The following is a 25813-nucleotide window of genomic DNA, read 5'->3' on the forward strand; positions in this document are numbered from 1 at the left end:
CTTGTCTAAAAGTTAGTGTTCCTTAAACCTACAAAAGAATGGAAATATCAGAAAGTGAAAAACAAGAAATCTTATGAATTAAATTTATATATTTATATAAAGAAAGATGTATAGACATTTAGGTTTATCATATCAGGACTTTAAAGATCTGGATGACCACTAGATAGGAACAGATATACAGGTAGTTCTTGATTTACAACCATTCATTTAGTGACTGTCTGAAGTTACAACAGTACTGAAAAAAGTGACATAACCATTTTTTTACACTTAGGACCACTGCAGCATCTCCATGGTTGCGTGATCAAAATTCAGGTGTTTGGCAACTGGCATGTATTTATGACAGTTGTACTGTCCTGGGGACATATGATCACCATTTGTAACCTCCCAAAACTTGGAATGGGACAACTCGCTGCAATCATCTCACTGTGACCAACCCAGCATGGCCATCTCGCTGCAGGACAACTCGCCACGGGACGGTTCCACGCAGGATAATTCAATGCAATAAATGTTGTCTGCCACTGTTTCTTCAATATTATTTCCATTGACTAAAATGGAAATAATGTAGAAGAAGCAGTGGCGGAGAACATTTATTGAGATGAGTTATCCTGCATGGCTTGGCGAGTTGTCCTAGACCCTTCCCAGTTGACTTCCAACAAACAAAGTCAATGGAGGAAGCCAGATTCACTTAATGACCACATGATTTAGTTTATAACTGCAGTGATTTGCTTAACAGCTGTGGCAAAAAAAGGTCATAAAATGTGGCAAAACTCACTGAATAACTGCTTTGCTTAGCAATGAAAATATTGGGCTGAATTGTGATTGTAAATTGAGGACTAGTGTCTGGAGCTTTGTACCTTGTACTATATACAGTAGGGGTACAATTGCTTTTTCTTAAACAAAAGAGCACACAAAATAGAGAGCTGTTATTCTACTTATATATTTACTGTAAATCACAGCTCTAGAAATTTAAAACAAATATGGATACTTTAATAAAAATAGCATTACATACAGAAAAGTTAAAATGATTTTTTAAAAAAAAATGAATTTATTTACAGAAAAACTGTAGCAAGTACTTTAAAAAAAAGTACAGCATTTTTCCACCTCTTTTTGTGAAAGAGGTGAGAAATTTGTGGCTGAATACAATTCTCAGCAGTGCACCCAGGATGGCCTCTGTGGAAGATATATCGCAAGCTGTTTTGATTGAGAAACAGAATTACAAATTACAAAAAGAGAAAAAGTGGTAACAATGCTCTATGAAAAGATATATAATAAAAAATGAACGTTAAAATAGGCCAGAATTTTTTTTAACCATGCAGAAACTTACAAGGTCTGGTCAAGACTACACTGAAGTTCCTTTCGTATAAGGCGGAGTAAAAACTGTAAAAATGTTTAAAAATAATTGAATGTAAAATGTTAAGAGCAACAAGAAACAAAAAAAATGAATTAATGACATCAATTCTTTATCTAAATATTGATTTGCTGAATGTTTGAGAACACCAATTCTTCATTTCAATCTTTAAAGAAAGGCATTTGACCACCTGGTTGTGTGTGGGAAACTTAAAGGAAGTGACAGCACATTCAGATTCCTAGTAACTCGTTGATGTATGATATTTTAGGTTTATCTCCTGACCAAAGTGGAGAAATTTAGAACAAAGTTCAGAATTATTTCCATAAATCCACTAAGAATAAAACTAGGGCCTAACAATGTAGCAGCGTAAAATCACTACCATGTAATTGTGAATCTTTATAATATGTGGTTTTGCAGCAGTCATTAGCTTATGCAAATAGCTGTCTCTTGTGGAAATTTATTTCAGGCCATAAGGAAAAATTAGATTATCACAGTCTTGTTTTAGTTGTTGTGTGTGCCTTCAAGCTCGTTTTTGTTTCCTGGAAATTGCCTGGATTAGTCTCTGTAATTTTCTTGGCAAGTTTTTCAAAAGTTGTTTGCCCTTGCCTGCTTCCTAGGACTGAGAAAGAGTGACTAATCCAAGATCACTCAGCTGGTGTTGTGCCTAAGGAGGGCCTAAAATTTATGGTCTCCTCGTTTCTAGACTGTGCCTTAGTTACTACATCAAACTGGCTCTTATATTTTAGTATTGTAGGAATAATCTTTGTGATGCTATTTGAGGAACAAATTTTTAAATATCATTTTTTAATGATATGTTCATTAATGTTACTGTTAGCTAACATACAAACTATAATATCTACTGGTGAAACTTATTTAAATAAATGTATTCTATCTTTCCAGTAAAAATATTTTAACAAGCATACAGAAACTGAAATACAATTAGTCCAGCATATATCCAAATGTCCCTGTGGGTAAAGTGCCCACACTGTGGAAGTTCATGCTTTTACAGAAGCATTAACAATTGATTATACCACATTTCAACAAATAAGGGAGCAGCACTACGGTACAGTATGTCTTACCACTAAGGCACAGGCATCTGCTATCATCAGCATGTAAAAAACATTGTTCCAACCAGATGAAGAAAGAAGACCAGCTAACAATGGTCCCAATGCTGCACCTAAAATACCATGCACATACATTAAATACAGTGCGGGACCTGAGGCATATAATACTTCAGAATGAGCTTGAAAACTCACAACTGGATAGATTTGCAAACTATTCTGAATGACAACAAATCCAGCCCATTTTTCTTCCTATCCTCAGCCATTTCCATGTGCAAATCATAAACGGAATCACAGGGCTGATGGTAAGCTAGTCCTCTTGTGACATTCACTTCACTTGGTTGTAGTTGGTGTTATGGGAGTGCTAGAAGAGCATCATTTTCAAGATTCACAGCTTGGGGTCTTGTCAAACTTACCAACTTTTTATTGAAATGTCAATGTAACTAACGTATTTGCATAAGGATCCCACCACTGCACTGCACTACCCTGCACTGCATTGCACATGTGTGTGTGTACCTTCATCGTTGAAAAAGGATTATGATTTACAACTGATGCACATAGGCACAGGGCTCATCCCTACCATTACCTTCTTTTAAACTAATTCTCACACTGCTTGAGCATTCTCAAAATCTGGAGAGGACCAGACTGGGAAAGGTCAAGAGTTTCTTATCAAACTTTTCAGCCTTTTGTTCTTGAGGATGATATCATACCTACGGAGCCTGTTCCGTCAATGATGGCTGTAACAGTTGAGAGAGCTTTTGCGTTTCCATGAAGACTTTTATGCGTACCCTTTAAAAACAAAATATTCAGATAGAAATAATTAAACACAGAGAAGAAAGACAGTGATAATCTTCATCTTATGTATATTGTAAATCTTTCTCACATTATTTGATGTAACACTGAAAACATGTAAGTATAATATTGCTACTGAATATCACTAATACACAATATATTTTTCTCCTCCTTTAGAATTTATGTTCTGAATTTTTATATGTACTTATTAAAAATAATACAACAAAAATACTGTAGCAGATAATGTGCTGCATACAGAACAGAAAAGGACTTACCAGGTCAGCAGAGACAGCTGTTGTGATCAATGCATATGGACCATTTACAAGAGCTCCACAGATGAGCAGCATAACTTAAATTTAAAAATTAAAGTTAGTATGTATTTAATATCATCAATAGTCAGCAGATGCAGGACCTGTTATTTAATTTTATCAAACATTGGAAAGCTCATACTAATTTGCTATTGAAAGGAATAGACACAAGGAAAAACATATGAGTATACTCTGCTAAATTCAAGTTCTAATTTTATTTGGAACTTGGTAAACTAAGAACCTTTACAATAGTTGTGTCTCTTGAAGCACATAAAGGAAACACATGGTGCAATCTTTTAAAATATCCCTTTCTAAAGGAAGTATCACTAAGGTCGATGGTGTTCATGCTCTTTATTGTAATGAAAAGAAGATTTTTATTGTGGTCATTAACCAGCACAGCTATTTATAACACAGCACATAGTCACCTGTACTTCCCCTTGGTTTATTTATTAGGTTTTTATCTTCCCTTTATTGCTTTATAAATAACTCAAGGTAACAAATATATTCCTTCCTCCTCTTGTTTTCCCCACAACAGCAGCCCTGCGAAGCTATGAAAGAGTGACTCACTCAAAATCACCCAGCTGTCTTTCCTGCTTAAGGGAGGACTAAAATTCACTGCCTTGCTGTCTAACCCAGCACCTTAGCTGCTGGACCTAAGTATCTTAATAATCAGTGGTTAATAAACAATAGTTAACTGCTATAGGCAATTAAACAACTGATAAATATAAACATTGTAATGGTTTACTAATCCCTATCATCCACTAAAGCAATGACTATAGCTAGAAAGAATCAGTGTTGTTTTTTCTTATTACCAAGCTAGAGAAATGGGAAATATTTTATTGAAATATTTTCTTTTTACCATCTATGCAATCCAAGCTTCTAGTCTAGTGTTTTTAGACAATAAATTGAGCATTGGGGAAGGAAGAGGGGGAGAAGAAGAGAGCAAGAAATGACAGTGATCTGGTAGTATTTTCAGTTGGGTTGGGCTACAATACTTGATAAATGCTTGTGGCCTACGCTCTGTTGATCAGCAGACTTCCTTTATGAAAATAAGAGCTGTGTAAACTATTTATTTCTATCAGTTTGTCTGATCTGATTGTCTTTCCTTAGTTGTTGCAAATTATGATCTGACAAGAAAGAAAACAAGGAATGGCTCAGATCATAGGTGTTGCTATGACTATTACTGTTCTGAGAAACAAAGATTCATGAATTACCCTAATCTTATGAGTGAATAAGGAAAACAGAAATGAAGTGAAAAAATATATAATTATGAATTACAGTTTTAAAGCTGTATTCATTACATATAAAATGAATATCTCAATTTTCTCCACAAAACTGCCAATATTTTCATATACATAGCTTGATGACTTCATCCCTTGAGAAAGTCAGCATAAAAGAAAGAAGATGTAGAGAGGCCTGGATGACATAACTTGAAGTGGTATCACTTAGAACATCAAGATTTAGTCTCTCTAGTTTTAGAGCTTTAAATGAAATTATAGAATTTGTAGGAAAGTACATTATGATGGAACATTAGACAATCCTTTTTATCAGTACCAGCAATTCCACCAATTAATTAGTTTTGGTAGAGTCTTCATCACTGAATGGGTTAGCCATTTATCTGAGATGCTTTACCTGGTTTCTTGCACTGATTTGGCAGTTGAACCCAATGGCTAAATGGCCTTTCCCATCTATTATTAAGCATGTCACATTTCTTATTAATAATAATTCTTATTCTTAGTATTGATTATTAATATTCTTATTAATTATTATTTCTCATTCATAGAATTAATAATTAAAATGATTATTTATTAATTCTTATTATTCTTATTATTAAGCACATCATATCTTTTCTTCTTCTCTAGGGAAAATTGTCTGTCACCTAGAGCCATGATGACGAACCTATGGCAGAGGTGGCATGAAGAGCCTTCTCTGCTGGCACGCACGTTGTCGCCTCAGGTCAGATCTCTTTGGCGTTTCTTTCATGAGCTTCTGTTTCCCTGCAAACGACGAAACAGAAGCTCACAAAAGAAAAAGATCTTACCTCTTGCTGCGCTGTCGGTGTTGGGATGCCCACCTCCCGCTGGTCTTTGGGTCTCTGCTACGCATGCGCATGCGCACACCTTTCAGTTTGGACATGCGCGCACACGCAATTTGGGCACTCAGTGTCTAAAAAGTTCACCATCACTGACCTAGAGTATGACAACCTTCCCCAGTCTTATGCTTTCCAATTGTAATCCAGAAAACATCTAGAGGGCACTTTATTGAGGACATTTTCATCGATACACATCATTTGAAAATTATTTGTTTTATGAATCTTTCATTCAGAATAATTTATTTGGTTTTAAATTATCTCAGTGTGACCGAGACTGTTAGTTTTAACCATAAAAATTCCAGTGTTAAGTAAGAGTTGTAGTGGATTTATATTTAAACAACCCAAATGAAGGGGGTAGGGGGAAGAAAAAATAAAGCATAAAACTTACTTATTGTGGCTTCAAAACCCATTTTGCTGATTGCAGAAAATATGTACAGCTAGGACAAATACAAGTAGCAGAGTTAATTCAAATCATTCTGTAAATCAAGGGGTCTTGCTAGATGTTAATTACAAAATTAGCATTATTTTTCATTCTAGAATTCTATTTTCATTTATTATTCAAAATGGCAGAAATGGGTATAGTTTGTTCTAGAGAAAGAAAAATGCTTAAATGCGCACAACACTAGGGTACAAAAATGCAAATATATTTCATTAAGCCTGCTTTTGCTTATATATTATAACTCAAAAAGCTATCAACACTTTCATCATCGTCATCATCATCATCATCCACCATCTCATAACTTACAGTGGGTCCAGCTATCAACAGCATCATACCACAAGTTGTAGCCCTTTTTTTGAGCCGGTCTGATATTACACCTGCTAAAATTCCACCTATAAAAAAGAGAGAGGTGCAAAATGTAGCAATGTTCTTTGCACATTCAAAACTGAACAAAATAACACTATAAAAATAAAATTTCCTTAATTTTTAGGATTTTTACATCTTTATATGTACAGTATAATTTATATGATTTTTATATCTTTATATGTACAGTATATTTTTTTTGTCTTTTAATGATCCCGTAATCCCTTGCATCAGGGTGGAGTAGGGGCAACTGAATGGAGCTGAGTGTTTACTGGCCTTCCTGTCACCAATTCAGAGTTCACAACAGATATTTTCTCATTGTGCCCAGAGAGAGAAATATCTGCTGCTACCTAGGATCAAACTCACAGCCTCCTGATTGTGAGGTGAGAGCTCCACCACTAGGCCACTGAACCACTTTTCATTCACAAAGCTATGATTACCATTAATTCTGCCATGACAAATCTCCTCTATTTGCTCTTCAACTGACAACAATGAATATTTGTCTGTTTTTATCATCCTCTCCAATTCCACCCCAGTCACTCACTTCATATTTTCTACTGCCACATAGCATAACTGAGCAAAAATACCACTTCACACCAAGCTGCTATAGATGTGGAAAAAAAAATAAAAAAATCCTTCACTTCCGACCCTTACAAAATGGGAATAGCTCACTCGCATCTCCATCATATCCTTTGTTTATGTTGTATGCTTTATTTACAAATATGCACAAATAAATCTGAGCACTTCCTATGAGGATTAAATGAAAAACTCTTACATCATTTTTCCTTTGAAAATCTTGCTAGGACCAAGGAAGGATGAGGGGGCCTAAAAATGATGAACTAGAAAGAGCAGCAGCATTTCAAAAACTAATTTTATTATGGATTGAAATACAGCACTGCTGAGCCAGAAGTAAAGAAGCTCAGTTCTCACACACATTAATCATAAAGGAGCAGAGATGATTTTCAAAGTGATAGGAGTTTCTCTACAGAAATCACATTGCTGAATCCTATAAATGTTCAATTTCTACTCTGTTAGCAGTACTATTTGTTCCATTACTTCAGTTATCACTGTTTGCTCCCAAACATATTTTCCTTATCTACTTGATATAATATGGTATACCACTATATTTTTGCCAATCTTTTACTTACTAGGGAAAGGTATTGGTCCTGAATCCATTCAGAGACTTTTCAGAACTATTTTTCTACATGAGTTCTGAATGCTGCAATTTCTATCCAACTTCTAAGGTGGAAGGGATGGAGAATGCTTGGGGAAAAGTGAAAGCAATGGAAATAAGTTGTGCCTCTCTGAGAAAACGATTCAAGGTCACTCCGCTATCTGAAGAATGCAGCTGCAAGCCAGTCTACACTCAGAGTGACCATTTCAAAAACATCTTCTTTGAAATTGATTGGGCGATGGGGGGGGGCAGCAATGGGAAGTGCCTAAGAGGGGGAAAGTTACACTTGGGGATTTGGCATGCAAATTTCAGTTCTGGCTTTGCTCTACTGCATTTCACTTGACCTTTAGTAAACAATATCTTTCTCATCAAATGGAGTCAAAGATCGTTCTTACTTAAAAGTTCAAGTTGAGGCAGGTCTGACAGTTCCATTAAAGACAGTTCCATTATTGAGAAAGTAAGTAAGTAAGCTTTTATTGCGGTCAAAGACCAAATTAAAATACACATAGAAGGGGAGTATAATTTTACAAATATAGATAGATTATGTGACAGTACACCATCTACTGCCTTAGATACACTATGTACTAACAATACTAGTGATCCTCTGCTGTAGGGGTTACCCGTCTCTTCCCCCGTTTTTTTTCAGCCATGACTGCAGCAAAAATTTTTGCCACCTTGGAAGTTATATTGGGGTCTGTGTCCTGGAGTAGGAAATAAAGGCTGAACAGATCAGGTGAACCAGGGAATCTCTGGGAAATAGGAGAAATGAATCTTGATCTTATGTCTCGGTAGTGGGGACATACGAATATAATGTGGAACAGAGATTCCGGGGATCGGCCATCACATGTACAATAGATGGATTTTACTCCCCCCGAGAGCCTACTCATTATTGAGAAATAATTTTCTCAAGTCAGCAACCAAGCTTTAATTATCAGCATCTACTCCCTTTTTTAAAGCATTTCTTGTCTCTAATGCTTCAGAATTTGATTTAAAAATCCAAAGACTCATATATGTGTAGGTTTCAAAAATAATAAACAGGTCATAGTTGCACACTCACCAAAAATTCCTCCAACATCAAATAGAGTAGAAAGATCACCTGCCCTTTTGGCATCAAGATGCTCTACCAATGAAAAATAAAAATATATCAGTAACAGTTTAACCTGGTTATCTACGGCAGTGGTCCCCAACCTTTTTATCGCCGCGGACCAATCAGCCTTTGATAATTTTACCGTGGCCCGCTGAGCGCGCGCAGGGGTGGGGGCTTTGGGCCACACGTGCGTACCTGCGCGGGGCTCTCTTCCCTGGAGCCTTTGCGCACGGCCCAGGAGCTTTTGCGCACGGCCCAGGAGCCTTTGCGCTGCAGCGTTCATGTCCCCCGGCCGCTGCGCGGCCCGGTGCCAGGTACTCCACGGCCCGGCACCGGTCCGCGGACCGGGGGTTGGGGACCACTGATCTACGGGACCGCCTGCTACCACCAATAGCCTCCCACCGGCCAGTACGCTCCCATAGAGAGGGGCTCCTCCGGGTGCCGTCGGCCAACCAATGTCGACTGGCGGCCCCTAGGGGGAGAGCCTTCTCTGTGGGGGCACCTACGATCTGGAACGAGCTCCCCCCGGAGATACGGAGGATCCCGGATCTGCGCACCTTCCGCCGCACGCTTAAAACGTTTTTATTTCATCAAGCTGGCCTGGCCTAAATCTTCTCCCTTTTAAAATTTTTAAATTCAAATTTTAAACACTAATTTTAATTTGTTTAATTATGGGATATTTTTAAAATTTAGCCAAATTGTTTAATCTGTTTTAATCTATTTTAAATTTTGTATTTCTGTGTTTTAACTTTTGGCTGTTCACCGCCCTGAGTCCTTCGGGAGAAGGGCGGTATAGAAATCTAATATATATATATATATATATATATATATATATATATATATATATATATTCAAGTGCCATAAAATTTCCCAAGAAAGCAGGTACAGCATGTCTAAATGACTTTTTTTAACTATAATAAAGAGAAACAAATTATTGGATCATTTGGAATCATGCTGAACCTTTTTGCATCCCGTCTTGTGCCTAGTACTAGAGTAGAGGAATCTTATGTCTGATATTAAGCTATATGAAAGGAAAAAACCCTCTGAGATAGAATTTATTTTGTGATTTTTTAATATATTTCTTTTTCTCTTAATAAAGGACTGTTCTAATATATTTCAATATGTACAAGTAACAGATTGTATGTTTTATTCTTACAAATACTTTTAAAAAATGAAGTTTCTTTCTCCTAGAATTAGTTTCTCATAATTTTTACAAAATGCAAATGAATTACAATAAGGCACTAGAGAACTCATGCTCCATTCGGACATCATTTCAGAAATATTTCCTCACCTAAACGGACAAACAGAATGACCATTGGTTGGCAAAAAAAGGAAATGACTTCTTGCCAGCTTCCATATTGAGTTTCCTTGTGGGAAGCTGGCAGAGCGCATCAGAAAAGTTCCTTCCTTTCTTCCTTTCCTTCCCTCCCCCCCTTCCCTTCCCTTCCCTTCCCTTCCCTCCCTCTGTCAACTCACGAAGCATTCCTAACCTGCTCTCGAATTGCCATAGGCAGGGGGATGGGGCACTGAGCCTTGCAGCTGCATCAAGGAACTTGCATTTCAGTCAAAACAAAGCACATTCTATCTGGCAATGTCAAGGTCATCTCCATGGAGACACACAATGGCCAGAGGGAGTGACTTCTACAACCCACAAAATTGCTTCGTTGGGGAATGTGACTGATGACACACCTTGGGGGGAGGGGGAAACAGGGTCAGAGCCAAGGTGAGAACTAAATGAGGTCAGAGTTGGCTTCACTTGGTCCATGCTGACATGAAGCTCTTAATAAACAACTGGATTACTTTTGAAGCTTGGCTTGAGGCTCATGATTTAACTAGGGCATCAGTCAGAAGCCTGGCACCCGGTTTCCATTCTTTTCTAGCGGGCAGGTAAATGGCTGTTGGGTAAGGTAGGGAGCAAGAGATTGCAGGACTGGCTGGGAAACATATGTCCTAATTTTTTTCACACACACCTCAGCTTCTTGTATCTCTCTGTTCTTTCTTACTCCAATCAGCAATTGTTATGAGCAGATATTTAGCTGATGAAATTGTTATAGAACATACACATTTTTAGCAAATGGTACTTTATATAATTAGATATAATCAAGCTTTTTGTTTAACTTACAAAAATGACTTAATTCATCACATCTATTAAATCAAACTGAGAAATGTTTGCCTGTTATTATACTTTATTTACTATTTTTTAAAACCACAACTCCCAAAGGACTCAGTTGAGTAAACTTGTGACTCACTGAATTTTTAATAGCATACCTGGAAAAAGTTTAACCATATTGAACTCTCTCTCAAATACGATTTGTGACAATATTTTATATGGCCAGTCTTACATCATTCTTTAAACTAGGACACTTACCTACATTAGTGATGTATAGTGGTAGCCAGAAAAGAAAAGTGTAACTGACTAATTTGGCAAATAATAGGCAGAGAGAGAATTCTACCACTCCCTGTAAAGAATGAAAAATAAGATTAATTTGAAAAGAAAAAAGCAATAAGTATTTTACCTTGGGCTAATTTTTGTGCAAGGATTTCTGTACAACATATGTGTCCACTATTATAGAGATATAGTTGAATGATAATATAGGATCATGCATAAACAGCCTATATTCAAGGGGTAACCATTGATACAAAGCAAACAGCATGGTCTGCAGTCACATACCCTCTGTAAGGGTATATAGCCAATAAAATTTATTTCAATATATGGGATAATGGATCCATCAGAAGGTTCCATTGCAAATCAATGAATAAAATAACATCCAATAAAATTATTTTGCTATCATTTAAGAGTGACTGTGATCTTGGAATCTTTTGAACTTGGGGGAGGGAGGGAGGAATCTTCTTGCATAATCCATTCTAATTTCTCTCCTCTGTTAACAGCCCTTTTTGCTAATTGAATGTTACACTGTCTAGAGGGTTTCTTTCTCTGGAGTAATACCCACTAATGGTAATTCCAAAGCCATGCATTAACAACAAACCTGATTGATTCAGGTTTCAGTTTCATTAAATCTTCTCCTTTCAAATGAATTATTGTTAAATTGTCAAATTCACTTAGTGTGTTGAATAAAATCAGGTGCTTTCAGTTTGATTCGAAGATCCAGCAGCCTTTTGCACACGTGTACACATACTTTGATACAGTAGAATTGAATCTTGAAATCAGAGAGATTCAAATCTGATTGTAAATTCAAATTAGAAATTGGTTGATTTGCATACCTCTAATGGTTTTATTCTCATAGTCTCCACATTCAAATTAGAATTTGGCTGATGTGCGTATTTCCAATGATCCCCTACTACCATTATTAGAGAAGCTGGCATACTCACAGGTATTTGCAAAGCACCAGTGAAACTTATAGCAGCATTTCTATTTTCAAAGTGTTCATATCCTCCATTAAGATTCAGCGGCTTTGTGCAATTCTCATTGCTCCGTAACAGACAATGCATTTCTGGATCCTATAAAAGACCCCATCAAACTCGGTGTAGGCAGTATTTCTCTTCTCTTTATAAACTAAGCAACTGAAATATTGTAATGTACCAGTAGTGAGTTTCAAAACCCGGTGCTACCGATTCACTATCGGTAGTACACGGGCGCGCTCGCTCGCTTTGTGAGCATGTGGCGCTTCTGCGCATGCGCAAATAATTTTTGATGATGTCTGGGCGGGTGGGCAGAGCTCCCCACCACCACCACTACTGGTTCACCCAAACCAGGGTGAACTGGGAGCAACCCACCAGTGTAAGGTACAGTAAAAAAAATAATGATATATTAATATGCTATTTATATACTGAATACTAAGGAAGCATTTCATGTTCTATGTTCTATAGTGTAATGGCAGAAGAGGGAGGCCCATCCAGATCAGAGACCTCCCATTTCCACCCCTGTGGACCAAAGGCCAAGGTGGAAGACTTCAGACTTCTTCAGGTTTCTCTAATCCCTGTTCCTGCTTTTGAGGTTAATTTTTTTCTGTTCAGTGAGGTGGGTGCAAGGAATCATTATTGTTTGCCTTTTCTTTCTCAGGAAAAGAAGCAAACAAACAAAAAGCAGTTCCTGTCTTTACACAAAGATTGCTTGTCTTTTTCTGAAGGGCAAATGTGCTTGCAAATGCTGTAAAACAGTCAGAAAGAGGTTTTGTTTTATCAATGCGAACAAAGCATGCTAATTTATCCCTTTGCTCAGAGCACAGCTATGGAGTAGAAGGCAGTGCTTCAGAGTAACTATTATGATTTAATTAAGAGGGAGGAATAGGAGTTTCTCTAATTTTCTTTCCACATATTATGGACTTTCCATGTGAAATTTACAGTTTTCTGTAAGCATAGAACTAAATAGATATTGTTGCTGATAGAGTTACAGCATTGCTTAAGCCACAATTCCCTCACATTACAGAAAGATAAATTGTATCCTTAGATTTCACTTAAAAAGTCTTTCCCAATGAAAGTAAGAAAGTTTGGGTTTACACAGAACATCTCCATTCTCAGGATAAGCTTTGTTTCCCTGACATTATCTTAACTTTATTTTCTTGTTGCTCAGATTTCTTATCTGGTATGGGCTCTTTGTGAGGCCTATTGTACTTATTTTATATTTGATTTGATCTGTTTGCCACCCGTCTTGTTTTGATGCACCTATAGGTGGCTTACAAACATTTATCCAGTGCATTAGTAAAGGAATCAGTATTTAACAAGCACATTGGCAAAGTAACACAATGATGACCTTTTTTAAAACTTTGGAATGTTTAATAGGAAGACATTGGAGTCTGGCTCCAAGAATGGTTAGAGTCATAAATTGGAGTTCAGTATAGAATGGAATCAGGATTTGGGTCAATTAGAAAGACCACTTTTCCTATTCTATCATCTGAACTGGCTGTTTCATCTTTCCTAAGGGTAAAGCCAGCACTATCAGACCCTAACAAGGTATTTTTAAAGCAGTAAAAGTAATCACCCACCCAAATTAAACACACACTGATACACTGATCTACACAAGGACATATAAATGAAAATGAGATCTGATTATGAAGAATTGGAACAAATGTGATTAAGCAAAGACTATTTCATTAAGCTGCAAAAATTAAAAGTACTTTAAAACTATTTATGAAAATATTTTAGCTTTACCTGAGATGTATCTGCTATCTTACTGCTTAATGCTGGCTTCAAAATGCTGAATTTACTTGGGCCACTCAGGTGATGTTTCTGAAAGGTATTGTAATAGGTGCAATTAAGAAGGATGTGGCAATAGAGGATGGGCAGGGCAGGGCAAAGGAGCTAGGACTGGAGCAACAAGAGGAACAGCAGGTACTGGGTTTATTTACAATAGAGGGATGGTTTGTGCCATCTCTATAAAGAGGATATTAGTAGAAATAAATGGCCTTATTTGATGTTAATCAATGGGCATATTTTATTTTAATTCATTTTATTTTATTTAATCAATGTTCTATGACTACCCAATTCACCAAAACAACTCTGTGTGGCTAACATAAAATTAAAAACAGTATTAACAAATATAGAAACAAACAAACATATATACATCTCTGAGATGATCACAACCAACATCCCAACTAAAATGCCTAGTGGGAAAACTAGGTTTTTAATCTTTTTTGAAAGGTTAGTGGGGAGGGGATAAGACAATGGGGAGGGGGAGATCACTCTAAAGGATAAGCACTGTCATAAAGAAGGCAAATTTCCTGGGTCCAACAACATGAAGTTATTATCTCATGAAGGATCATGACCAGCTTGGAACAGTATGTGGGACAAGACAATATAACCAGAGATGGTCCCACAAACAAGCTAGTCTTGTGTTACGTGGCAGTTTATGGGAGATAACCAGCACCAAAGATTGTACCTGGAAGCCTACTGGAAGTCAGTGAAGCTTTTGAATAGAGGAATTACATGGGCATACTGTGATTCGCACATAGCTACTTGTGTGCTGTGTTCTGGACCAATTGCAGCTTCCCAATAGTCTTTGAGGGCAGGCCATATAGAAAACACATTAGAGTAATCCAGTGGGAGAACATTTGGGGCATCCTGAAACTATTGAATAAAATCATCTCATCAATTCTGGTTCAAATGCTAATAAAATAAACCAGTATGTGCACGTATAGTGCCCCAATCTTTGAGAATCACAGCAGTTTTGCTGGAACACCAAATTAAAGGAAGGAAGGTGAATAAGTTATTTTCCAAGATTGATTTTTTTCCCTAACTCCCCCTCCCCCCCAAAAAACATCAGCTGTCAGATATTGTTAAAAACACCACTTTACTTACAGTTGAGGATTTGACTGTACAGTTTACATCCTTAGGATCTGAAATTATGCAATAGGAAATAGAATTAATTAAAATGCATATGGCATGTTTTTCAAAATATTGTGAACTATTGCAATAAAAAACTATTATTGTGAAAGGGCACAATAATGGAAAATTGTCATAAGTATGAACCTACATCTAAACTTGTTAAACCTACATCTAAACTTGGAGATCGGCTAAGGTTACAGATTCTGTCCTATCCTGAATTCAGTTCTACCTTTCTAGGTTCTACCATATCTCACGACCTAAAATGGACACCCAACATCAAAAATGTCATAAAAAAAGCACAACAAAGAATGTTCTTTCTGCACTAACTCAGAAAGCTCAAACTGCCCAAGGAGCTGCTGATGGAGTTCTACAGAGGAATTACTGAGCCTGTCATCTGCACCTCTGTAACTGTCTGGTTTGGTTCTGCAACCCAACAAGACAAACACAGACTTCAGAGGATAATTAGAACTGCAGAAAAAACAAATGCTACCAACCTGCCTTCCATTGAGGAACTGTATACTGCACGAGTATACTGTGAGTATACTGTATATATACTGCACTGTATATATACTGCACTCCTACCCGCAAAATGATGCTGTAGAGCATTGCACACCAGAACAACTAGACACAAGAACAGTTTTTTCCTGAATGCCATCACTCTGCTAAACAAATAATTCCCTCAACACTGTCAAACTAATTACTAAGTCTGCATTACTATTAATCTTCTAATTGTTCCTATCACCCATCTCCTCCCACTTATGACTATATGACTATAACCTTGTTGCTGGTATCCTTAAGATTTACATTGACTGTTTCCCTATGACTATTATTAAGTGTTGTACCTTATGATTCTTGACGAATGTATCTTTTATGTACACCGAGAGCATATGCACCAAGACAAATTCCTTGTGTGTCCAATCACACTTGGCCAATAAAGAATTCTATTCTATTCTATTCTATTCTATTCTATTCTATTCTATTCTATTCTATTCTATTCTATTCTATTCTATTCTATTCTATTCTATTCTATTCTATTCTATTCTATTCTTCTACTCTACTCTACTCTACTCTACTCTATTCTATTTTGTTATTTGACAAAGAAAAGCGAGGAAATGTTATTTTATGGCTGTGAATAGCATTGATTGATTGATTCCAGATGAAAATGATGTATGTGTGTGTGTATTTGTGGATACACACATACATACATTTTTATACACATACATATACCTATATACATTTTTACATATATAAACATACATAAATCCATTTCACCATAGGTACTTACGTTCAATAAGAAACAGGTAGCATATAATCCCCATTAAGGATATTATAATGCCAGGTACCACAAAAGACAAACCCCAGCAGGTAGATACCCAGTAGCCAGCTATTAAGGATCCTAAAATATTTCCTACTGAAGTGTGGGAATTCCATAATCCCATTATCAATCCTCTCCTACAATGAATGAAAAAGAAAAAAAGGTTAATATTCTCATTGACATTAACTATGTGGAGTGGAATTATTTGCATATTTAAATTTTAAGACTCTAAAAGAGATTCTGCATGTACAGGCAGATTTAAACACAGGACTGGTCTGCATTGTTTTTGGTACCTTTCATAAATTTCACACTAAAATGGGAATTAATTTGTTTTGTGGTTCCAGATCACAGCAGTATATTAACACACTAATCCTAAATTATTAGCTTTATATTCCGGTTTTTATTCTTGAACTCAGAGCCATATGTAGTACTCTCTCTTCTTATTTTTTTTCCACAACGATCCTGTAATATATATTGAGTTGAGAACAAGTGAGGTTCTGATTTAGCAACAGGGAAATTAAAATGAATCAGATCTGTCCATGGCTTGGACTGACTGATTTTTTATAAGCTCCATTGCTTGGGGATCATTCTTAAAGACGCCGATTATGACCTAGAGAGCCAATCAGTAGCATGTACTGTATTGTTAAAGGAGGAGAACACAATTCCAAAGGATGAGAACAATGTCTAATGCCTGCTTCATCCATAAGCTTTCCTCTGTTCACATGGGTCAGGCACATGTACAGGCACATGGGTACATATTGCTGGCTACATTTTAGGGTTTCTTTCCAGGATACATGTGACACTAAGACAGTAGACTTGAAACATGCCTTTTATGAGTTAAAACAAGCAGGCAAAAAGAAAAATCTATGATTGTTTCACAATATCATTTTTTTATTACAAACAGCAAAACCAGTAATAAACTTCAACCTGCCATCTCTAATTGCAGACTTTGAGGAAACCTGGAAGTTCAGGGCCACCTGGATTCTGTTTATTCAGAGCCTGATTCACACAGGAACCACATGTTAGGCCTGCTTTTTGTCTCATGGCAGTGGCATGGTGACCTGGAGCCATAATATATAGTCATCAGTCCTTTGTCATGGACAGACCAGCCCATTAACCTTGGATTTTAATTCATTTTTCCCTACTGCAGGGAGGCCAGTTCTATTTGATTGGTTCACCCCAGGTACTTAAAAGATCTGATAGAGATTCAGAGGGAACTTGAGGTTGTCACTGAAACACTGATAAGGATTCATCCAGGACTTTTGTTGCCAGTAGAATAAGGGAGCAATAGACTTGCATCACATTGTGACTCTATGGACTTTGTGCACAGACCTTGCTGGGACCTCTGGTTTATAGATGACCTCCCAAAGACCAAAAGAGATGTTTACAGGACCACTAGAGGAAGACAAAGTATGACCCCTATATAGGTAGGAACCTTTCTTAAAGCACTCCCCCCGCCCCCGGCCTTCAACTCAATTGTGGTTGATTTTCAGAGAGTACATGGGTAACTCCATGCAATTTTCTTGGTAAGGGTTTTTCAGAAGTGATTTGCTATTGCCTCTTTCATAGGCCTGAGAGAAAGTCTAGCCCAAGGTCACCCAGCTGGCTTTGTGCTTAAGAGAGGAATAGAACTCACAGTTTATTACTTTCTACCCTTAACTACTACATCAAACTGGCTCTCACTTAAAGATTACCTTGTAGCTATAGCAAAACATGCTTATGCCCTTGCTTTTATTTTATTCCTTGAGTGCAATTCACTTACTGTTCAGGCTAACTTGCTCCCTTCTGATGAAGAGGAGAAAGAGTACAAACAGACTGCTATGATGACCATTCTTGGCACTCAGTGAACAAGTTCTGCAAATTCGTGCTGAGTTGTTGGTGAGATATGGCCTCTCACCTCACACAAGGTGGCAGTCATGGCCAAGAGAGCCTTTGTGAAACTGTGTACAGAAGTGGGTTTCTGTGGGAATGCCTCTTCCTGATGGTATCTCTCCATCCCACAATGCTTTAGTAGGATGGGCATGCTCTGGGACTGTTCTTAGAAACAACGTCATCTGATGGGACAGGACAAGTATTCTCTTTTCACTGTGGCATCTACCCTCTGGAACAATGTCTCACCTACCCCACTTCCTTATCTAGTTGAACCCAATCTCTTTAGTTTTCAGGACAACCCTAAAAAATTGGGGCCAAGTTGGTTGATGTAAAGTAAGCTTGAGTTTCTGGTTGGCTATTAATTTCAGTTAAAGCTTTTAAGGATACTGGTTTATTATCTGTTAATTCTGTTGTTTGCTTATTATCCATTGCCCAGGGTTGCAGTTGAGCCAACATGTTGAACATTTCATTCATATATAAAGGAAAATTAATTTCACAATTCTATGGTTAAAACACAACATTTATAATACTGTATATGAGCTTATCTGTGTGATGAAGCATTCTTTTATTAGAATTAGTTACTTGGCCTTTACCAAAAGATTTCTCCTCTCTACCCAGAGCGAGAAAAATAGAGAATTTACCTTCCTTTTCCAAACCAGTTGCCAATGCAGGTGACCACACTGGGCCAGCCAGTAGTTTGTACCAATCCATTAGCTACCTGAAAAGTTGTTAATGGCAAAAGTTGTTAATGCAGCAAAATATTTCATAGCTATAATATATAGTACAATAAGCTAATATTAAATATAATATTTAAATTTATGGTACACATTCCAGAAAAATTATATTATTATTCATTATCACAATAAATTAGCCACACCTCAGGTCTCTTAGTTGTACTACTCTTTTCTGTCAGTACTATATCAAATTAGACATTATAATTTGACCTCTCTGGGTCGCTTTGAAGCATATGATCACATTTTGGCATGGTATACACTGGGTTGGTCAATGTATTTCAGGAAAGCATGGACCTATTCTGCATGGAGGGAGGCTATTATTCTTGAAATGGATTTGTCAATGTTCAACTAGGAGGGATAATATGTGTTTTGGTCCTTTTTTTAATCTCACAATATTTTCAATGTTTTTATTTAGCTCTGTTTTGTTTTTGTTAATTTTTTTTTCTTTTTTCTTTTGGATTTTTTATTTTTTGAATAAAATAAAATTGTTAAAAAAGAGAATTAGATGAGCCATGTAAGACCATGTAATCAATAGTTTCTAGTTATTTTTTTCTTTTTTTAATTTGATTTATATGCCGCCCTTCTCCGGAGACTCAGGGTGGCTTACAATGTGCTCAGCAATAGTCTTCATCCTTTTGTATATTTATACAAAGTCAGCTTATTGCCCCCACAACTGGGTCCTCAATTTACCTACCTTAGAAAGGATGGAAGGCTGAGTCAACCTTGAGCCTTGGCGAGATTCGAACCTGCAGTAATTGCAGGCAGCTGGTCTTAATAACCAGCTTAATAACAGGGTGCCTTAGACCACTGTACTACCAAGGCTCTTAGTTATGTAATAATAACACTAAAATGCCTCCAAACTATGGTTGGGGAACATCAACAAGAAAATTCAGCAGCATAGATGCATTTATATTCTTAGGCTGTATTTGTGAGGCTTGGAAAAATAATCTAGTCATGCTTACCTGAGCAATGATGTAGAACCACAAACTATGTATGTTACAGAAATAGCCAGTTCCAAATAATGCAGTGAAGAATCCACTGGCAAGCATTCCACCACTGAGATAGTATCGAATAGGCAAACGCTCTCCTATTATACCACTTTAAATTAAGGTTAAAAAGAAGATTAATTTTGAATGCATATTGAACTAAAACTAATCATAATCATAGCTCTCTGAAAACCAACACTTTACAAATTATTAAAATCCTCAAAATATAAAATTTAAATTTAATTTCTAGAATATTTTTCCAAGATTATTAAAAATATCTCCAGTATAATCAAGTCCAACATTTCTAGGATACCAAAGGATAGCTTGTTAAATCACTACTATTACTCAACATGAAGAGGTAGGAAAGGGGCACAGAAGCTTTGAGAACCTCAGTGAAAAGCATATAACAGGATGACAATTATTTTAAATCATTAAAACATAGGTTTTTGAGTGGCCGAAACAAATACTTTTTGGTGGACTCTATTTTACACATGTAGATATAAAACTGGCTTAAAATGAATTACTTTATTCAGCCCAAAATAGTTTTCTTACATTTCAAAATGGAACTCTATAGCTTACCAGTAGGAGCAAGAATCACATGCATCTGAAACATTTTAAGGTTTTGCAGAGAATTGAATCAATGTCAGTTCTCGCCCAAAACACATTTGAATCTGTAAGATTATGAAGTCACATTTCTTTCAACTTTAATTACAATAGGAAATATTTCATGTTTTGATTTGGTTCTTCCAACATTTCTCATTTAGTAATACTCTCTTTGCTTCCTAGAAACCGCTAAGCAAAATGCTGACCAAGATCAACGATAGTATAATATTCTGTATTGATGCACTGAACTCATGAAGCAAGATAAAGAGTAAGAACATGTACCTCAGATACATTCCAACAGCATAAGCACAGAGAAATGAGTAATCCAGGGCTCCCAATAACTGCTTGTAGTTGCTTTTATCTAGGAATACACACACACACATATATATAGCAGTTCAAGAGACTGAATTGCTTAAATACAAATAATCTTTATAAATAGTGATTATCTATTCATATTTGTTTTTTGTATAAAAATGGCTTCAAATAATTTAAAGAGAAAATAATTTTCTCAAGGTCAAATTATAGTAAAAGAAAATATACTTTTATGATTAAAAGTACATAACTTAATAATTATACCATTAAACAAATGAAAATTGGGCAGAATTTAAAATGGCCTTTCATATCTAACTTTTAAAATGTGTCTAAATAACACTACCCCTGCATAACATGTTCATATTCAATAAATGCATTGGGAAAAGAAGGGCATGTGCTGGCTTTGTATATTCAGCTAAACCTGTGCCAAGAACAAAGTGCTTAAATTGTATTTGTACTATCTGCCCAAAGGGATGCATAATACCATCTACAAAATCCTGGAGATGTGATGAAGAGTTGCAGTCATTATGTTTCCCTTCGCACTTGCCCTTGAATATGTCATGTGAACAACATTGCTAGTATTTGTGTTGCCTATCAATACATTTAATACTGAATTGGGAAGGAAAAAGGAATGTAATTAATTTTAAACTTCTATATCACCAATCTTTACAAGATTCAGGTCAAATAATGTAGCTTGTTTTTTTCACATTAGAGACAGAAATAAAAAATGCTTACCTAAACTTCTTTATGTTCCTGACTTCATTCAAAAAGGTACTTTCTTCTTATAAGATTAAAAAGTTCAGGTAAGGATATGTTTAGAATAAAATTGATGGAGAAATCTTTTTTGCTAATCTTTTCTAATTATTATGGTTGCTTGCCAGTCAGATAGGTGATTAGACTGGATTTGACCTTTTTATGCAGCTACTGAGTCCTCTCCAAGGACCTGGCATTAGGTAAAAGTTTTTGTTTGAAGGTGTTAAAAGTATTGTTTGCAGGATATAAGATGTTCCAAATAAAGTTGCCAATTGCAACTGATAGGTAGTGATTTTTGCCAATTCCAATGGTATTCTATTATTATTATGGTTTGTTACAATCAACCAGATGTTCGGAGATGTTTGGCATTTTTGTCTGCTTATCAGGTCCTTTCTCAAGGACCTTGGCTAGGCAGATATGAATGCTTGAAGGTGTTACAAGATATCATCGTAGGATATAAGCTGTTCCAAATAAAGCTACTGTACCTTTTACAATTGACTGATGGTGAATTTATCAATTTTGATGGTGTTCAAGCAGTGCTCCAATTATTTTGGGATTGCACTCAAGACACATTATGGTTGGTCGCACACTCTTCATTATTATTATCAGAGGTAGGGAGACCTACTACTCACCAAAAGGTTCCCAGCCACAGCGAGAATCATTATATAATGTTTTAACAGATGGAATGTGGATGGCATGTTCTTCATAGGTATCCCGCTCAATAATTTGAATAGTAGTGCAGTGTTTATGCAGTTCTCCCTAAATTAAAGTGGGAGAGAAGGGAAATGCTGTTGAATATTTTATTTTGTTGAGTCTTTACCTTACTGGAACAAGCTATCAGACACTGGTAAATATATTTAAAATGAAGTGAAATAAGTTATTTTATACTATATTATTTCAAAACTTGATAAGTCTGATTCAAACTTTCAAATTTTAAATAACATGCATTATTCAGTTTGAAATTTATCTGGTGTAGTACTTATTATAAAATTAAATATATTAATATTTTTCCTGATTATATTAACTTCTATGGATTATAATTTTTCTTGGCTGCATATATTTACTTTTTTTTATTTTTTTATTTTTTATGATTGTTCACTGCCCAGAATCACTTGTTTGAGATGGGTGGCCATATAAATTGAATAAATGAATGAATAAGTTATCTTACTCTATATTATTTTAAAACTTGATAAGGCTAATTAGCCACGTGAAAAGTTAAATGAAAAGCATAAAAAGAACTGGATAGCTTTTAAGAGAATATCCAACATACCCAGATAAATTCATCACAACATATCTCTATCCTTACAAACATCCTAAATGCACATTTATATTATTTCAAACATAGTGAAATTCAATTGAAATAGAGCCCTTTTAAGATATATACACAAGATTTACATATCTTTGAATATAGCATCTTTGTAGAATGTTAACCAAATAATAGTTTGTTATGAATATTTTTATGTAGTTTTATTACTGTACATCTATCTAATTCTAACTGTCATCCAGCATTTTTATTGATCTACTGCATTGTCATAAAGCAGTTATACTTTTAGGGAAGATAATCATATACTTCCTTGTTTGACATCATCAGGATATAGAAAAAACTTACTTCCTTTTTGCTTACCTTAACTATGCTGATTGGCTTCCTTGATAAATGAAAACTAACATACAGCATGAAAGTCAAGACAAATATGAAAGCCCTATACCTGTAACAAAACAAACATTTCATGCTTTGCAGATATTTTATTTGACAGAAATATGTTAGCAATTACTTTAGGTTGTTCTATTATATCCAGAAAGGCAAGTAAAATCAGTTAAGTAATTTTCCATTTGACTTACATTTTCCATTTCGAAATGTAACAAGGAAAAAGTAGTTTGTCATTAAAAAGAAACAGAAGGATATTTGCCATTGATTAGATAGTTACATAAAAACGTATTTCATTAGTACATTTTCCCAAAGATTAGTAATTTAAGCTTTGGCAGATCTTAGGTACAGTCACTCAGAAGTTGTGAACCACAAACACTGCTGGATAAGTAGGAAAATATTAGAACAGCTTCCAGGTGTTCTGAAAATTGATTCATGGCCAAGGAGTGTGATATCTATATCACAAGTAAAATGGGCAATATTTCAATCAATTTCTATGGCTGTGATTTTTCAAGATATTGTCTAGTTATAAACGTTATCTAATCTCTAGGATATGAAAAACTTCATTTGTGTTTTGCATATCAAGACAGTAAAGATTATACGACTTTCTACCTAGTTAACTGATAATCTCATGCATACTTGAACTCAATGGTTCTGATCTAAAAAAACCCACCAAGTTTAGGAATCATGCCCAACAATTATATTACAGTACTTGTTATAAATACAATATATCTGCAGTATATTATTACAGCCATAAAAAGTATCAATGCAGAGAAAACAAAGACACATTTTAACAATAGATATTCTGAACAATTCTTCTGAACAATTCTATTTTAATGTAGATTTGTTAAAAAGGAAATCAAAGCTTTTCAAGTAAAAATAAACTACAATTTACCATTGGTCTTTTGTAAATGAAGTGATGAAACGAATCCCAGGTGGAAGTTCAGCCATTTACTTGAGTACCAGGTTTAACTTTTTGTTATTCAGATGCTTCAGATTTTTGTTCCAAGTTTGCAGCAAACCAAAATGTAATGCTGACTACATTTGTTCCTTGATGTTACCAATCACTGAGGGGTTAATTCTTTTCCCATATACCTAACTTTATACAAATAGAATATTTTCATGCCATCAGTTTATGCATCCCTTTTTGAATATAAGCCCACTGAGTTCTCTTGAACCAATTTTTAAGTAAGAATTCATAGGATTGTAGTTAAAATCTTAAATTAAGGATAATATAAATTCAAACAAATGCATTATCTTTGTATTTCATTATGTGGAAGAAAAATGTATTGAACAAAAAGAATCTTGAAAAGATTTAAGTTATATGTTATCCCAGGATTAGCTCTTTTTTCAAATTAAAAGCCATAACCAAAATACCATATTAAAATGAATTATGAAGAGATTGAATTCTGTAGTCTGAAATTATTTGATTCTATAGATGCCAAGATATTCAGATTTGTTTTCTGGAATTTGAGTACTCCAACTTGCTATTCATCCAAATATGTGAACATCAGTCACATACCTTGCAACTGTGAAAGAAATAGGTGGTATTAAGGCCATATATATTTTTACTGAAAATCTTTATCATTTGGTGCTGTTTATTTATTTTAGGTCAGTTTTCAATCTACAGTCTACAAATATGCATAATTGCAAACATTATACCTTCAGTTCTGTGTATTTGATATGAAACTTTAAAAAAAATTGTTTTATACTTATCAGTTTTTTAGGGTTATTGGAGATGGGGGTAGGGTGCTCTCCTTCCATGAGTGGTTTGTCTATTCTCTAGTCAATTTCACAAACCTACAAGTTACCAAATTTTATAGTTCTGTTTTATTTTCATAATGCTTGATTTTCTATGTTCATGTAAGTAAAATATTTTTTCTACTATGAGGTCATGTAAAATACAAGATGCACACAAAAATGTTTTTAAAAAAGAGGACAGATGAGAGCACTTATATTTTTCAAGAGAGGGAGACAGCGTATTATTGGCTTGTAACAATCATATAGCACTGTCTTTAGTTGTCTTGGAAATGAAATATGAAGAGGATGAAGTGAAAATGTCAAAGCAAAACTTAAACAACAGTTCTTCCTTAATTGTAGTGCTTGGCCCAATAATTTTTCTGTCACAGCTCTGGATATCTACAAATTACAAGACTGATTCCCCATTGTATAACAAAAGAGCCCCAAATATATTCTCTTTCCAAAGTGATGCTACTAAAATAAAAGCAAGAGTGGTGGACCTAAGAAATTCTTGGTTCTAATGATATGAATAATATTTCAATAGGTTCCCTTTGGACCACTATTGAGATTAAGTAATGATTTGTTGTAGAAAAGAACTTCATATTTTAAAACTTAAATAACAGAACCAGCTAACTATTTGCCATCCACAATAATGGTGAAAAAGAAAAGAAGGAAGAGTGAGAGAAAAGGAGGAGGACGACAAGGAGGAAAAGGCTATTGTGAACAGCATCAGTTATCACACAACAGTGTTAGGTCAGGAATGGATGCTGCATCTTTTCACTGCTTGCTTCATCACCTGTCACTTTTCAAACGAACTTTAAGACTGCCGAACTCTAGCTGTTCCACAATGTTCTTTATCTTAGCCTCTGTAGTAAATCTGTTTTGTAAATCTTAGAATTCTAGTAAA

At 35.6% G+C, this 25813-nt stretch overlaps 1 protein-coding gene across 1 annotated transcript; it reads right to left on the reverse strand.

Annotated features, from left to right (window-relative positions):
* Positions 1-24117, reverse strand: SLC37A1 (solute carrier family 37 member 1). Its single transcript, XM_070943490.1, has 19 exons — positions 24062-24117; positions 23146-23227; positions 22154-22280; positions 20739-20817; positions 19830-19965; positions 18775-18851; positions 16232-16398; positions 14920-14957; positions 13774-13851; positions 11995-12123; positions 11033-11123; positions 8635-8697; positions 6347-6432; positions 5990-6038; positions 3477-3550; positions 3120-3198; positions 2428-2525; positions 1325-1377; positions 1-28 (listed from the first exon to the last, which is right to left on the reverse strand). Exons 1-19 carry the CDS (start codon positions 24115-24117, stop codon positions 13-15), a joined length of 1578 nt encoding a protein of 525 aa, XP_070799591.1. The 3' UTR covers positions 1-12.
* Between the last annotated feature and the right edge of the window lie 1696 nt (positions 24118-25813).

This window comes from Pituophis catenifer, unplaced genomic scaffold (assembly GCF_029215685.1).
Source record: "Pituophis catenifer annectens isolate HBS135680 unplaced genomic scaffold, rPitCat1.0.hap2 SCAF_4, whole genome shotgun sequence".
Lineage (NCBI taxonomy): Eukaryota > Metazoa > Chordata > Lepidosauria > Squamata > Colubridae > Pituophis > Pituophis catenifer.

What these genes read in the sequence shown, in the direction of transcription:
- SLC37A1 (XM_070943490.1), bottom strand. Translation starts at nt 24,117, where the DNA reads ATGGCTGAACTTCCACCTGGGATTCGTTTCATCACTTCATTTACAAAA. An exon ending in GGTTCTACATCATTGCTCAG is followed by an intron (nt 18,852 to 19,829) that starts GTAAGCATGACT and finishes ACAACTTTTCAG; the next exon opens with GTAGCTAATGGATTGGTACA. An exon ending in CAGATGCCTGTGCCTTAGTG is followed by an intron (nt 1,378 to 2,427) that starts GTAAGACATACT and finishes ACATTTTTACAG; the next exon opens with TTTTTACTCCGCCTTATACG.